The 16,359-nt window shown below is 46.6% G+C and overlaps 1 protein-coding gene across 2 annotated transcripts in view; it reads right to left on the reverse strand.

Annotated features, from left to right (window-relative positions):
- The window catches only part of SCAP (SREBF chaperone), a 113,268-nt gene that overhangs the window by 58,766 nt on the left and 38,143 nt on the right, over window positions 1-16,359 (reverse strand). For both annotated transcript variants that reach the window (XM_068235191.1, XM_068235192.1), the window contains exon 2: window positions 9,846-10,057. In XM_068235191.1, the coding sequence (XP_068091292.1) occupies window positions 9,846-9,967 (122 nt within the window). In that variant the 5' untranslated portion in view covers window positions 9,968-10,057. The remainder of the gene's footprint in view (window positions 1-9,845; window positions 10,058-16,359) is intronic.

Here is a 16,359-nt window from a genome sequence, read left to right on the forward strand (position 1 = left end):
GGAGCGCTTGCGGTCATTTCCTGCTTCAGGGTATGCGGAAGTGCGCGGAAGTGTATCATAAAAATAAGCTTCCGCACATGCGTGTCGTAATCGTTTTAAAATCCACGCGTCACCATAGACTAAAATGACTTCCGGGCCAACGCAGATCGCCGCAAGTCGCCGCGGGGTAACGTAGTTGTAGTTTTGGATCTGCATCGGGGATGCAGCAAAAAGTCACTTCCGTTGCGTCGCGCCATACCGCAGAAGTATGAAAGTCTCCATAGACTTTCATTGCTCGGTGGTGGGGTGCGGTAAAAATACCGCACTGCCCTGGTGTGAAAGGGCCCTTAAAGAGAAACTCCGACCAAGAAATGAACTTTATCCCAATCAGTAGCTGATACCCCCTTTTACATGAGAAATTATTCCTTTTCACAAACAAACCATTAGGGGGCGCTGTGTGACTGATATTGTGATGAAACTCCTCCCACAAAGAAATTCTGAGTACGTACTCTTGGTAGTTTCCTGTCTGGGAACATTGCTGCATTGTGGGAAATAGCTGTTTACAGCTGTTTCCAACTGCCAAAAAACCATGTAATAAAGGTCAGAATGTAAATCAGGGATTTAAAAGATTTTATAATGGGCAAACACTGACTAAATCATTTATACATAATTATTGTAAAAATGAAGCACTTTTTTATTACATTATTTTCACTGGAGTTCCTCTTTAAGGTACTTATACATCCAAAGATGATGGGCAGGTTCGAACAAGAGACAGATCTCTCTCTGATTGCAGAGAGATTAATCGGCTGCCCATAGATCGCAAGCCGAATCCTGATCGATTTCAACATAAATTCTCTTGGGAATCGTCCACATCCGCCGCCCCACTCCAGTGTATAAACGTGCCACCCGTGTGTGCATTTATATATTTCCCGTCCTGTGTCGCCCACCGCACGGTGCCTATCTGTCTTCCGCTTCCTGCTCCTCCATTTGGGTCGCCGGCATATAGCATGTGGTGCGTGTGTAATATCACGTATAGCCAGCGGCATGTGAAGAGCAAGTGGAAGACAGATGGGCACCGCACGGTGGGCATCATAGGACAGGTAATGTATAAATGCACACACGGGCGGCACATTTATACACTAGGGGTAACAGTGCCGGGGGGTTTGTTCCCGATATCGCTTGCCATTACTACTACAACCCGATCAACCACAACGGTCCAACATCTTGCAGCATGCCTGATGAATAAATGCAGCCGATTTCGTCCACATACATTCCCTTGGCGGCACCGATTTTCCATCAGCTCTCAAGTCGAAAAGTGTGTGGCCACCTTAAGAATGCTAGGGGAAAAATAAGAGAGAAATCAAATTGGTATTTGGTGACATATATGTATGGAAACTGGAAGGAGGAAGTATGGGAATCACGTCAAAACACAACGCGACAAAGCAGTGACCTCCTCCTGACCCTGTCTGCTTGTTCAGTGCTGAACGGCGGCAGTCGGAAGTATTCAGGTGTGCCGAATCGGCTATGCCAAATACTAACACCAACTATTCTTCAACCTCGGGTCCTCTACCTGAGGCCTAGGAGTTTGAGAGTTTTCCACCAGGGCTGTGGAGTCAGAATCAAGGAGTCGGAGCAATTTTTGGTTACCTGGAGTCAGTGGTTTCATAAACTGAGGAGTCAGATTTGGATGATTTTTGTATCCACTCCATAGCCATGCAAGGGCTGTGGAGTAGGAGTTGGAGTCAAGGAGTCGGAGCAATTTTGGGTACCTGGAGTCGGGTAGTTTCATAAACTGAGGAGTCGGATGATTTTTGTACAAACTCTGCAGCCCCGTTTTGCACAATATCTTAGCAGTTCCTAGGCCTACACTCTTCTGGGCTGAGAGTCCGGATTCCTGGAAGTTGTGTTCTAGCTCTGGAGTTACCACCACTAGGACCTCTTTGGCCTTCATTTTTTTCCAAGTTCCTCTTTCAGATTCTGTTTTTTTCAGCTTTTCATAGTCCGTCCTGATTTAGTTGTCACTTGTCACTGCTACATCTGGTCCTTTTCTACAACCATGATGTCTGGTTGATGGGCCAATACCAATCTGTCCTTCTGGATCTGGAAGTCCCACCAAATCTTAGCCGTTACTCCCCATGTCCTTCGATGGAATCTCCCATCTGCACATGAGCCGGAGGTTTAGCCCATATGCTGTGCAGATTTTCCTGTATGTTAAGCCAGCTTCTTGGCTATTCTGCTGCTCCTACCTGAAACTTACGCCTTGCCACTGCGTATTGGACCATATCTGAGCCAACCTGCATCTTGGGTCCTGCTTATAATGAGGTAGATCTCCACCCCAATGGTTTTCGCGTTTGACCCATTTTCCTGTGTTATTATGTTCAGTTCCTTTGAGTCCAGCCCTTTCCAACCACCGATAGGAATTCCCACCTTAGTTATTTGTTGATAGTAAAGCTCATGCAGATCTGGTCTTGCCATGTTACTCCTGCACTCCATGTTCCGTCTGTGTCTGCTGCTGCCTCAGGCATTCTCTCATCAGCCCATCTTTGTGTGGAACCTTACTGATGTCCTCTGGGATTTGTCCAGGAGAATAGCACCAACCCTAACCAGAAACTCCCTTTGGCTGTAATAGACTGACATACACTGAAACGTATCACCGGTGGTGACATCTTTAGTTCTGCCAGGTGATCTGTACGGAATGTTCGTTTACTGTTCTATGCACAGAGGGAGATGCTGCTTGCTTGGCAGTTGGAAAAAGCCGTTATTTCCCACAATGCAACGAGGTTCACAGACAGCAAACTGTCAGGACCATGGTCATGCCATCACAATGTGGAAGGGGTTACAACACAATATCAGCCACACAGACCTCCCTGATGATCTATTTGAGAAAAAGTAGAGATTTCTCGTGGGAAAGGGGGTATCAGCTACTGACTGGAATGAAGTGTGTGTTTATGTGGTAATTTGCAGCCAATGAACACTCTGTAACGCTGAGGGGGAGGGGAAGTGGTAAATTGGCCGCAGCAATAAGTTTTATTTGTGTCCAAACTAGCGCTGGAAGAGACGTCACCTGAAATTCCACCTCTGTCTATGAGGAAACATCTCCTTTGTTCACCTTTCCGCCACATCTATGTGCATTGCTGGGCTGAGCTGCACTCCAGGCTTAGCGACAACGGCCTCACTAAGGTTACAAAACGCTGTACAACATAAATGATGCAACAAACATGGAATGTTGGCCAAAATGTGCAGCCGGTACACAAATATAACCTTAGTGGAGAAGATTCAATAGCAAAACTTAAAGGGAACACGAGATGAGTAGAAAACAAAAAATCATACACACCTGGGGCTTCCTCCAGCCCCCTCCGGCATGATCACTCCCCTCGGCGCTGTCCTTCCGCCTCTTGGATCTTCCGTAAGGGCTCCCGGTATATTTGGCCAGTTGGCGCTTGTCCGCCCGCGTGTGCCTGCCCCGCTCCCGTCGCCGGGAGCTTTCTGCGCAGACGCAATACTACTGTGCAGGTGCAAATCTCTACTGCCCGTGGGAGCGAGATCGGGGAGCGCACGCAGCCGCACTGCATATTCGCTGACTGGCCAAAGATACCGGAAGCCCTTGATGATCCAAGAGGGAGGACGGCACGGAGGGAGCGATCAGGCCGGAGGGGGCTGGAGGATTGTTTTGTTTTCTTTTCATCTCTGATCCACTTTAACGTTTAATTTGTCTATTACAACCAGTAGTTGCCGACTATAAACATATGATGAAGAAACATGCAAGGGGTAGGGAGTCGGGTCCCCCAGGTTTGTCCTGGTTTAGTACATGCTGGGATAACTCCCTAATCCACACTGCTCTGTAAACTATACACTACCTCACACGCAATCCTACATGTTTCACCCCCTCAACGGGGAGATTCGTCAGGGGAACAGAAAGTGCCCAGTGCTAAGGTGCAAATTTACATACTGTATATACAACTTTTAATACAGATATCACATATCAATAGCCTGTAGGCTTAGTCAGCAGCCCAAATATGCAGCCCTCACCTGGGTCATATTAGATCAAAGTGAAGATTGATAAAAAAAAAAAAGTAGTGAAATCACATAAAAAAGGCTTAGTTGCACTGGCCCTTTTCTGTATCGCCACCCCTTGCTTGAATAGGAGTTTACTTATTTATAAAGCTGTGATCTACATAGGTGACCCCGAAACTCCTCTGCATTTACAATGCCATCATTTCACTGAGAATTGAAATTAAGTTTATTGGATTTACAGAAAATGCGCAATAATTGTTTAAATAAAATTAGGCTGGTGCATAAATTTGGGCACTTTTATCATTTTATTGATTCCAAAAACTTTAGAACTAATTATTGGAACACAAATTGGCTTGGTAAGCTCAGTGTCCCCTGACCTACATATACAGGTGAATCCGATTATGAGAAAGAGTATTTAAGGGGGTCAATTGTAAGTTTCCCTCTTTTAATTTTCTGTGAAGAGTAGCAACACGGGGGTCTCAAAACAACTCCCAAATGACCTGAAGACAAAGATTGTTCACCATCATGGTTTAGGGGAAGGATACAGAAAGCTGTCTCAGAGATTTCAGCTGTCTGTTTCCACAGTTAGGAACATATTGAGGAAATGGAAGACCACAGGCTCAGTTCAAGTTAAGGCTCGAAGTGACAGACCTAGAAAAATCTCGGATAGACAGAAGCGACAAATGGTGAGAACAGTCAGAGTCAACCCACAGACCAGCAACAGAGACCTACATCATCTTGCTGCAAATGGAGTCATTGTGCATCGTTCAGCCATTCGGTGCACTTTACACAAGGAGATGCTGTATGTGAGAGTGATGCAGAAGAAGGCTTGTAAGCCTCCATGGGCGTTATGTATGGAGGAAAAAGAGCACAGCATTCCAAGAAAAACACCTGCTACCTATAGTAAAATATGGTGGTGGTTACATCATGCTGTGGGGCTGTGTGGCTAGTGCAGGGACTGGAAATCTTGTCAAAGTTGAGGGACGCATGGATTACACTCAGTATCAGCAGATTCTGGAGACCAATGGCTAGGAATCAGTGACAAAGCTGAAGCTGCGCTGGGGCTGGATCTTTCAACAAGATAACGACCCTGAACACTGCTCAAAATCCACTAAGGAATTCATGCAGAGGAACAAGTACAACGTTCTGGAATGGCAATCTCAGTCCCCAGACCTGAATATAATTGAAAATCTGTGGTGTGAGTTAAAGAGAGCTGTCCATGCTCGGAAGCCATCAAACCTGAATGAACTAGAGATGTTTTGGAAAGAGGAATGGTCCAAAATACCTTCAAGCAGAATCCAGACTCTCAATGGAACCTACAGGAAGCGTTTAGAGGCTGTAATTTCTGCAAAAGGAGGATCTACTAAATATTGATTTCATTTCTTTTTTTTGTGGTGCCCAAATTTATGCACCTGCAAACAATTACTGCGCACTTTCTGTAAGGCCAATAAACGTCATTTCATTTCTCAAATATCACTGTGTGTGTCTTATATGATATATTTAACTGAAATTTTTTATCGTAACAATCAACGATGTATACAGGAAAATCATGTTGATTAACCTCCTTGCCGGTCTAAAAAATCCGGCAAGGAGGCAGCGCCGCACATTTTTTTAATTTTTTTTTTTTTAAATCATGTAGCGAGCCAAGGGCTCGCTACATGATAGCCGCTAAGCGGCGGCATCCCCCGACCCACTCCGATCGCCTTCGGCGATCAGAGTATGCAGGGAATCCCGTTGAGAACGGGATTTCCTGCAGGGCTTCCCCGGTCGCCATGGCGACGGGGCGGGATGACGTCACCGACGTCATGGACGTCGGGACGTCATAGGGAATCCCGATCCGCCCCTCAACGCTGCCTGGCACTGATTGGCCAGGCAGCGCAGGGCTCTGAGGCGGGGGGGAGCGACTCGGCGCGGCGGATTGGCGGCGAGCGACGGCGATCGGAAGTTACAAGCAGCTAGCAAAGTGCTAGCTGCTTGTAACAAAAAAAAAATTATGCAAATCGGCCCAGCGGGGCCTGAGATATCCTCCTGCGCAGGTTACCCCGAGCTGAGCTCGGGATAACCGGCAAGGAGGTTAACAAGGTTGCCCAAACTTTCGCATCCCACTGTATTACTCCAGAATAAAAAGAATTATGCTCATATGTATCATCATGATACATCATGATGTATGTTTTAACTTTGATGAATGAGGATTGTTTAATAAACAGCATACATTTGCATGTAATAAATAGCATACATTTGTATTTTTTTTAATATTGTCAGAAACACCCGATCTGCATATGTTGTTCAAGGTCTGTGGCTGTAAGAATTAAAGGCAAAGGATCAGCAAGACAGCCAGGCAACTGGGATAGCTTAAAAAGAAATAATTATGGCCGCCTCCATATCTCTCTCACCTTGGGTTCACTAAGAATGAGAAGTTCCACAACCTTTACTGAACTTTTAAGTTGCCCTACGTCTAGCAATGGTGGGCACATCAACCAAGGGACTGATCTCTCTCTGATCGGATCAGAATCAGAGATCTGCTGGCTGCCCATACACCACAGGCCGATTCCTGATCAAATTCAGCATGAAATCTCGGGAATCGCCCCACCCCCCTGACAGCTGTACCCGCAAATGGTAATGTGCCCCCTCAGTGCATTCAAATCTCACCTGTTCCAGCTCCTGCGTCTGTCCAGCTGCTTCCCCATGTGAGCTGCTGTCACCTGCAGCCACCACATGGTAGCTGTGTATAGCACATGTGACGTCACTCACACACACCTGGCAGCAGAGAAGCAGCGGAAGAGCCCAGGAGCAGCTGGACAGTCGCGGCAGCTGAAGCAGGTGAGATATGAATGCACGGGTAAGAAGAGGGCACATTTACATTTGGGGGACAGCGACCGGGGATTCTGGCAGGTTCTTCGTTCATCCCGATATCGTACGGCGTTACCACCGCGCACACAATATCAGTTGAATCGTGTATCGGGCAAGCTTGTTGCAGCACTGATCTTCATCTGATTCTATAAAATTATCCAAACAGACGGTCAATCGGGCTACAAAATCACTAGATGTGCTGTATGGCCACCAGACATGTTCAGATGTTGTTTTGCTGCATTCGTTGCAATGAGAGAGCGCAAATTTCCGACCTGCCTGATTTTTTCATTGTAGTGTGGATGTGGCACACACACACACACACACACACACACACACAAATCATAGTGTAGACCACGTACACACACACACACACACACACACACAGTAGTGTGGACCACATGCGCACACACACCCATCGTAGTGTGGATGTGGCACACACACACACACACACACACACACACAAATCATAGTGTAGACCACGTACACACACACACACACACACACACACACACACACACACCGTAGTGTGGACCACATGCGCACACACACCCATCGTAGTGTGGACGTGACACACACACACACACACACACACACACACACACACACAAATCATAGTGTAGACCACGTGTACACACACACACACACACACACAGAGTAGTGTCGACCACATGCGCACACACACCCATCGTAGTGTGGACGTGGCACGCACACACACACACACACACACACACACACACACACACACACACACACACACACACACACACACACACACAAATCATAGTGTAGACCACGTACACACACACACATACACACACGTACACACACGTACACACACGTACACACACACACACACACACACACACACCGTAGTGTGGACGTGGCACACACGGAGGAGAGCAGTGGCGAGAGGATGCACTGGGGGAACGGGGCCACAACAGAAGGAAACATCCGAAGAACAGTACCATTCCTGATCCGCATTCTGTGTGTCCATAACAATGATAAAAAGTGGTTCAGTACCGCTTCCAAGCAGTTTACAAATCTGTTTACTTAGTTGACTCAATTGAAAATGGAATACATCTACTAAAGCTGCAAGGAGAGGGAGGTGTTACCATGCCTGCTTCTACCACAATAGAGAGACAGGAGCAGAAAGTGATGAGCTTTCATACTCTGTGTCTCCTTCCCAAATGTCTCAAACCGCCGCCATAAAACCCGCACCAACGGCTAACCTTAAAGTGTAACTGTCGGGCATAAAATCGAAAATCAATTCTTTATCTGGTAAACAAGTAATACGGATGCTAACCAGGCAATCCAAAAGTTAAAATCTCTATTACTTTTCTTGTTTATAAATTATCATTCCATAAATTTACCTGATACTTATTTGGTACGTTGCTGCAAAAAAGGAAGTCGCAGGGCATGCTGGGTTGTCTTTTTTTGCTTCTTTATTTCCCCTCAGACTAAACTAATGTACAGAGGCAAAAAAAGAAAATCCAGCATACCCTGCAACTTCCTTTGTGTGGCAACGTACCAAATAAGAGTCAGGTAAACTGGGAATGATCATTTATCAACAAGAAAAGTAATAGAGATTTTAACTTTTGGATTGCCTGGTTAGCATCCTTATTACTTGTTTACCAGATAAAAATAAAGAATTGATTTTTGATTTTATGCCCGACAGTTACTCTTTAACCCTTTTCTGGAGGGACAGTCCCTCTTTGGGAACCAAATCCTTCTCATTTGTCCCTCTTTCAGGACTGATGTACAGATCTATGTAAATATATGTATTTTTCTCCTGAAAAATGTGTTTAATATACTCTAAACTTTATTCCCATCATTTAAATTGATATATTTATTATTTTCAAATGTTGAAATGAGGGAAAACTGCTGTTGATAGAGAGGACCAGTGTGGTCTGAATGATAAAACCACATCTTTTGATTCTGATTTCCTTGTGATATGCATGACGAGGGGTGGGTTGGGGGCATGATCAGGGGTGTGGCAGGGGCGTGTCTTAAAGTATTCCTCTTTCGTATATCAAAAAGTTGGGAGGTATGCGTCAATGGAGCGTTGCAGAGTCAATGGACTGAGATGCGATGCACTGGAAGCGTCCGATCTGACGCAAACTCTGCAGCGCGTTACCGTGTGAACCGTGCTTACCGCACAGATCGTGCAGTAATGCAAGTCAATGGGCGACGCAGGCTGTGTGTACGTCATGAGCACGGTATGATGCAGAATGCATGCGCGGCCCGAGGAAAACCCCAGTGATGCACTTCCTGCCCAGCAGGGAGCACGCCACTAGCCGGGGGGCGGGCCTATGCATATTACCCTGTTGCCTCATCATGGCGCAGGGTCATATAAAGCCTCAAATCTGCAGTGCAATGCAGTGAATGCCTCACATCTACCCAGTGTAAAACCGGCCTAAAGTGTACCCGAGGCAGAGTAACAAACACAGATACTTACCTAGGAAGAGGGAAGACCCTGGATCCTGCAGAGACTTCCGCGTCCTCCTGGCTCCCCATCGCTGCCACATCTCAACCCCTGTAACATATTAGACAAGAGTTTGTGGGGTATGTTAACATGCCGGTGAAAGTAAGACTGCATCTGCTCAGTAAGCCAGAGCTGCTCACCCACGAGCTAATCCAGGCTACTGCACAGGCGCAGCCTCGCTTGTGCACGGAGAGGAGCATGGACGCGGATTTCCAGGGGGTCCCGGGCAGTGGCGGTGGTCTAGAGGAGGATAAGGGAAGCTTCTGGAGGTTCTGTCTTCTTAGGTAAGTATCTCATTTTTACTCTGCCTCAGGCTCTCTATAACTGCTCTGTGATTGCCTAACGCCAATTGGCGGCCGTAGAGTGTCTGCCTAGCGCCGATTGGCGTCAAGCCCTGGGGGCGGAGATTACCACGAAACACCTGCACCCATATGCAATCATTCCCTGTCGCTCGGTGATCAGCCTGCAGCCGTTATTTACATTGTACATCGCTGGGATCTAGCGAGAGGGCGGGACTCACCAGCAGGCCAGGATGCAGAGTGCGGTGAAGATGATGATGGGGATGGGGTAGGAAGCACACAGCAGCCCATGCTTATAGAAGGCCCGGGATATCCTGTCACGTAGCTTGTCAGTCAGGGGCATTCTCAGCTGCTGTCACCTTCGCCCCATCACGTGACCTGCCCTCCAGGCTACTCCGCGGCCTCCTCTCTGCTGATACGGAGCATGGGCGACCTGCGGAGAGAGAGACAAAGAGGTACAGTCAGCGCAATGCAGTGCAGAGACCAGAGGCAGCCAGCTGATCCCCTCTATGAACCGCCAGCCACTCACTTCCTAACAGACTACAATCAGCCACCGTATGGTAAAGGCTGGGTTCACACTATAGCCAAAAACACTCCAACTCACAGAACAGACTACAATAGATGGACAGGCATGTCGACAGGTCCTCTTTTAAAGAGAAACCATAACCAAGAACTAACTATTGAACTTCATCCCAACCAGAAGCTGATACCCCCTTTCCCATGATAAATCTTTTCCTCTTCACAAACGGATCATCAGGGGGCAACCCCTCCCACAGTGTGATGTCAGGACCATGGTGCTGACATCACACTGTGGGAGCCTTGCTGCATTGTGGTAAATAACAGCTGTTTCCAACTGCCAAAAATGCAAGCAGCATCTCCTTCCAGTGACATCACCTGCCAGCAGTAAAAAAAAAAAAAGTCATCATGTGATAAATGTCAGAATGTAAATCATGGAGAAAAAATGACAATTAAAAAAAAAAAAACAATATAAATAGTTACCTAAGAGTCTGAACTTTTTAAATATGCATGTCAAGAGGGTACATTACTAATATTTTTTTAAATTATAAGCTTGTAAATAGTGATGGACACAAAACTGAAAAAATTCACCTTTAGTTCCAAATAAAATATTGGCACCATACATTGCGATAGGGACATAATTTAAATGGTGTAATAACCGGGACAAATGGGCAAATAAAATGTGTGGGTTTTAATTACGGAACCAGGTATTATTTTGAAGCTATAATGAAAACTGAGAAATAATGATTTTTTTAAAAAAATTTCTTAATATTCCTGTTAAAATGCATTTAAAAAAAAAATAATTCTTAGCAAAATGTACTACCCAAAGAAAGCCTAATTGGTGGCGGAAAAAACAAGATATAGATCAATTCATTGTGATAAGTAGTGATAAAGTTATTGGCAAATTAATGGGAGGTGAAAATTGCTCGGATGCATAAGGTGAAAAATACCCGGGGGCTGAAATGGTTAAAGAGAGGGAAGCCTCAGGATCCTATTGAGGCTTCCCTCGCTACTCTCCCCTTCAGATTGGGGCGGCGCTCCTCCTGTTGCGATCGCGACCGTGCAGTTGGCGCATGAGCCCGCCCATGCATGTGCAGTAGCACGGAGCTGCGCATGCACGGGCGTGCTCACGCGGCAACGCTGCAGGAAAAGCAGCTGCACGGCCCCAATATGATTAGCGACAATGCCTTGTCGTTAATCTTCCCCGCTCAGGGATGGGGGACATCAGAATACAGAGAAACGGATAATCTGTAATCAGGAGCTTCCTTCGACTGGTCCATTTTCAAGCTTCATGAATTTGCATACAAAATCTGCATAATCTTGCATTCACTTGGAATTATTTGCATCTCACTGACTACCAAGCAGAGAAACTTCTACATTACCAAAAGTGGCCACAAGGTGGATTCTCACACTGCTTACAGATTTCTTTATTTTACTGAAGCAGATCAAAGAATCATCTGCATGACAAGCGCCTTATACAGTTCCCTGGTGTCTAGTGGCCCCACTCCCTCCCCCATACAGTTCCCTGGTGTCTAGTGGCCCTACTCCCTCCCCCATACAGTTCCCTGGTGTCTAGTGGCCCCATTCCCTCCCCTATACAGTTCCCTGGTGTCTAGTGTCCCCACTCCCTCCCCTATACAGTTCCCTGGTGTCTAGTGTCCCCACTCCCTCCCCTATACAGATCCCTGGTGTCTAGTGTCCCCACTCCATCCCCTATACAGTTCCCTGGTGTCTAGTGTCCCCACTCCCTCCCCTATACAGTTCCCTGGTGTCTAGTGTCCCCACTCCCTCCCCTATACAGTTCCCTGGTGTCTAGTGTCCCACTCCCTCCCCTATACAGTTCCCTGGTGTCTAGTGGCCCCACTCCCTCCCCTATACAGTTCCCTGGTGTCTAGTGTCCCACTCCCTCCCCTATACAGTTCCCTGGTGTCTAGTGTCCCCATTCCCTCCCCTATACAGTTCCCTGGTGTCTAGTGTCCCCTCTCCCTCCCCTATACAGTTCCCTGGTGTCTAGTGTCCCCTCTCCCTCCCCTATACAGTTCCCTGGTGTCTAGTGTCCCCTCTCCTTCCCCTATACAGTTCCCTGGTGTCTAGTGTCCCCACTCCCTCCCCTATACAGTTCCCTGATGTCTAGTGTCCCCTCTCCTTCCCCTATACAGTTCCCTGGTGTCTAGTGGCCCCACTCCCTCCCCTATACAGTTCCCTGGTGTCTAGTGGTTTCCCCTCTCCCCCCCATACGGCATACCTGATGATCTAGGACTTCACCTGCAATATAGCTTCCCTGGTGGTCTAGAGTGGGCCAAACATAATGCAAAGTGGGGAAACCACTTGCAGGCGAGATTTGATTACTCTGTGGGCCAGATTCGGCCCGTGGGTCAGAGTTTCACATGTATGCCTTATAGGCACCTCTGTTGAGCTTTTGATAAAACCCTACGATTACTAACAAACTTCACAAGAAAAGTGGATAAAGCAAGCCGTCACTTGCCCGTGAACCCGTGCTGTCTACATGGCCTTCCCGCCACTCCAGGCCAGTATACGGAGACCAGCCTGCAGCGCATCCCTGTACCGAGGTGTGACATGGGGACCGGGTGACTCACAGGTGGAGGAAAGGTAATGGGTGCGCATGATCCCGGCCGCACCACATGTCATAACAATGCCTTCTATAGGCTGGAGGTGTGACCGACACATATACAGCAGAACCCACAGAACAGGTCTATCTGCTGAGCTCCGGGCCCTGGAGATACGATCGGAGAGTGTCACATGTCACCTGATGTCACCTGCTCACATCAGAACACACGCAGCACTTTTCATTCAAATTATTGTTATTGTCTCGCCAACAGATCACAGCCAGACTTCTGTGGACTTGTTTTATCCCGGGGAAAACAGCTTGTCATAGCCTTCTATGCCTCTGACCGCACCTGCAGGTACTCCGCTTATATATTACACCTATGCTCCCACCAGCCACTAGATGGTGCTGCACAGTAGACGGCTTCTCTGTTAAAGCGGACCTGAACTCAGAACTTCCTCTCTGCTCTAACAGTGTTCCCCAACCCCTTCCTCAAGGTCCACCAACAGTGCATGTTTTGTGGAAATCCACAAAGGTGGTTAATCAGCTCTGCTGAGACACTAATTACCTCACCTGTGAATGTTTGTGGTTTTTTGCAAAACATGTACTGTTGGTGGGCCTTGAGGACAGGGTTGGTGAACACTGCTCTAAAAGATAAACAGCAGCAGAATAACATTTAAAGAAAAAACTGTCTTTGTTACAGCTTACAAAACTCCTGCAATAAATCTACAGAGTATCTACTTCCTGCTTTCATGGAAGCAGGCATAAGGTTAACATCCTGTGTTTAAAAATTAGCTGCTCTGCCGAGGCAGCCAGCTGAGAGATCAAATTACACTGGTGATTAGACAAGAGATGAGGGGGAATTAGAGAGGCTAAACTCTCTAAATACATACAGGATACATTTCTCTGTTTTCCTTGTCTTGTGCAACAGTTCAGGTCCACTTTAAGTTCACCGGCGAGGTTGCCTACTTCTACAGTGCAGCTAACAGCTGCTTGGCTGCTATTTAGACCCATACAAGTTTTCTCCGTTACTTGCCTGATGAAGCAGGACTTTACCTGCGAAAAGCGTTGCAAAGTGGAACATCTAATAAATGTTATCTTTTGATATAAAAATAACAAATTTATGTTAGTTTTGTCTACGAGGGAGGCCAGTCCACCATAGATTCCCCCTTTTTAAACGTTTTTTAGACATTTTTATTCCATTCTGGCACCTGTGTTCAAGTTTCTACATACTGTGTCCAATGTGTTGGGTCTTAAAGTGTACCCGAAGTGGATTCAGGGGGGGCATATGGGAAATGTTCTGTGCTCTATGCTATGCCTCTGATGCCCCCCCCCTTCCCCAACACACACACACTTTGTACCCCCAAAATTGCCAACATTCAGCTTGTTGGCGAACTCAAAGAAAAGGGGCGTCCATCGCAGGAGAGGCACTCCAGCAAAACACTCCCTCTGGGCCTCAGGAATGCCCATTCCCTCCTCTTATGGTCCCCTCTCCGCCCGCCCCCCATCTATTCCCCATCCTTTCTGAGCTCTGTGCTTCTGGGATGAAAGTACAGAGCTCTGGATGCAGCGCCCTGAAGTAAGCTCTTACAGGAATCAACAGGCAAATAATAAAAAAGAAGTCTTACTCACCTGGGGCTTTCTCCAGCCCCTTGCAGCCGACTGTCCCACGCTGACCGCTTTGCTCTGCGCGCCGTCCCGGTCTCCATGCGGAGGCCAACCCCAAGGTCATCTTTACTGCTCCTGCCTCTGCACCGTGCGGGGACACCGTGCCGGTGGCGGAGGGCGGAGCAGTCAGCGTGAGACAGTCCGCTGCAAGGGGCTGGAGAAAGCCCCAGGTGAGTAAAGCTTTTTATTTGCCTGATGATTCCTTCAAGAGGGGGAGCGGCAGGGATGGATGCTGAACTGGCTTGTCCACCAGATCAGGTAGTACATTTTTTATTACTAATTCTGAGTAGGGGGCGGAGACAGCGCGACGCACGATGGAGCAACTGCCAGCAGAGAGGATAAAAAGGGAGACAATGTGCTTCTTCATCGCGGTTGTTTAACCCATTAGCAGCTTAAACAGAGTTATCTCGTTTGAGATAAGTGCGCTGCTTTTGATCTCAGTCGGCAGAAATCGTCGTGCTGTAAATTCTTAGAATGCTTTGATCTATTTCTACTACCAGAAAATATAATATAAACTGAAAGCAGAAGTTCTCAGTCATTGTCTCACACTGCCCCCTAGTGACAAGTGGCCATTAATACACATTACAGAAGTACTAATTAGAAGCAGGGAAATGTAACAAATATGAAATAAAAAAAAATGTGCTAAAATAAATTGGCCTTGTGCATTTGCAAGCCTCTAAAAAATTGGCTGCTAAAGGGTTAAAGATCCATCAGGCTGGACAGTTAAAGAGAAACCGTAACCAAGAATTGAACATCATCCCAGTCAGTAGCTGATACCCCCTTTCCCATGAGAAATCTATTCCTTTTCTCAAACGGATCATCAGGGGGCGCTGTATGGCTGATATTGTGGTGAAACCCCTCCCACAGGAAACAGTGAGGACCATGGTCCAGGCAGTTTCCTGTCTGTGAACCTTATTGCATTGTGGGAATTGGCTGTTTACAGCTGTTTCCAACTGCCAAAAAAGAAAGCAGCAGCTACTTCCAGTGACAACACCTGCCAGCAGTAAAAATGTCACCATGTGATAAATGTCAGAATGTAAATCAGGTAGAGGAAAGCTTTTACAATGGGCAAATACTGACTAAATCATTTATACATAATAATTGTAAAAAAATAAGCATTTTTTTTATTACATTATTTTCACTGGAGTTCCTCTTTAAATGATTGCAGTATGCAGGTGCACACATGCCAGATTCTGGGCCGAGACAGCCCCAAATGGCTGCCCAGGCCGAGTTTATCTAGCTGGGAATGAGGCTCTCCCCTCCATATCAGCAGCATAATAGAAACTGACCACTACATATTGGAGATAAATAGCTAGTTGCCTCTCCAGTAACATCACCTATTAGCATGAGCGATACAGGCAGACATATGGAATAAGAGAAAGAGAGGTCTGTCTGCAGATAACTCCCCCATCTGTCAGAACCACAGTGCAAATCCTTAGAGGCACACAGAGCCATCTGCTAATACAGGCCCAGAAACACTGGCAGCTATTCCATTTAAGAAGAACTGTACTAGTGAAAACAACATAGTGAATAAAATTGCTTATTCTTTTACAATATTCATTTATAGATTATTTAGTCAGTGTTTGCCCAATGTAAAATCTTTCATCTTCAATTTACATTCTGAAATCTTTTGTTCTGCCCGGTGATCTGTACGGAATGTTTGTTACTGAGAGCTCTATGCAGAGGGTGATGATGCTTGCTTGCTTGGCAGTTGGAAAAAGACGTTATTTCCCACAATGCAACGAGGTTCACAGGCAGCAAACTGTCAGGACCATGGTCATGATATCACACTATGGGACGGGTTTCACCACAATATCAGCCATACAGACCCTCTCCTGATGAGCTATTTGAGAAAAGGTAAAGATTTCCCATGGGAAAGGGGGTATCAGCAACTGACTGAAATTAAGTTCAATCCTGTGTTTAAGTTCCTCTTTAATACCAAGTTTTCAATAAGTGCATAGAGACACACACCATACATGGAGTAA

The sequence above is a fragment of the Hyperolius riggenbachi genome, chromosome 5 (genome assembly GCF_040937935.1).
Source record: "Hyperolius riggenbachi isolate aHypRig1 chromosome 5, aHypRig1.pri, whole genome shotgun sequence".
In the NCBI taxonomy this organism is placed as follows: domain Eukaryota; kingdom Metazoa; phylum Chordata; class Amphibia; order Anura; family Hyperoliidae; genus Hyperolius; species Hyperolius riggenbachi.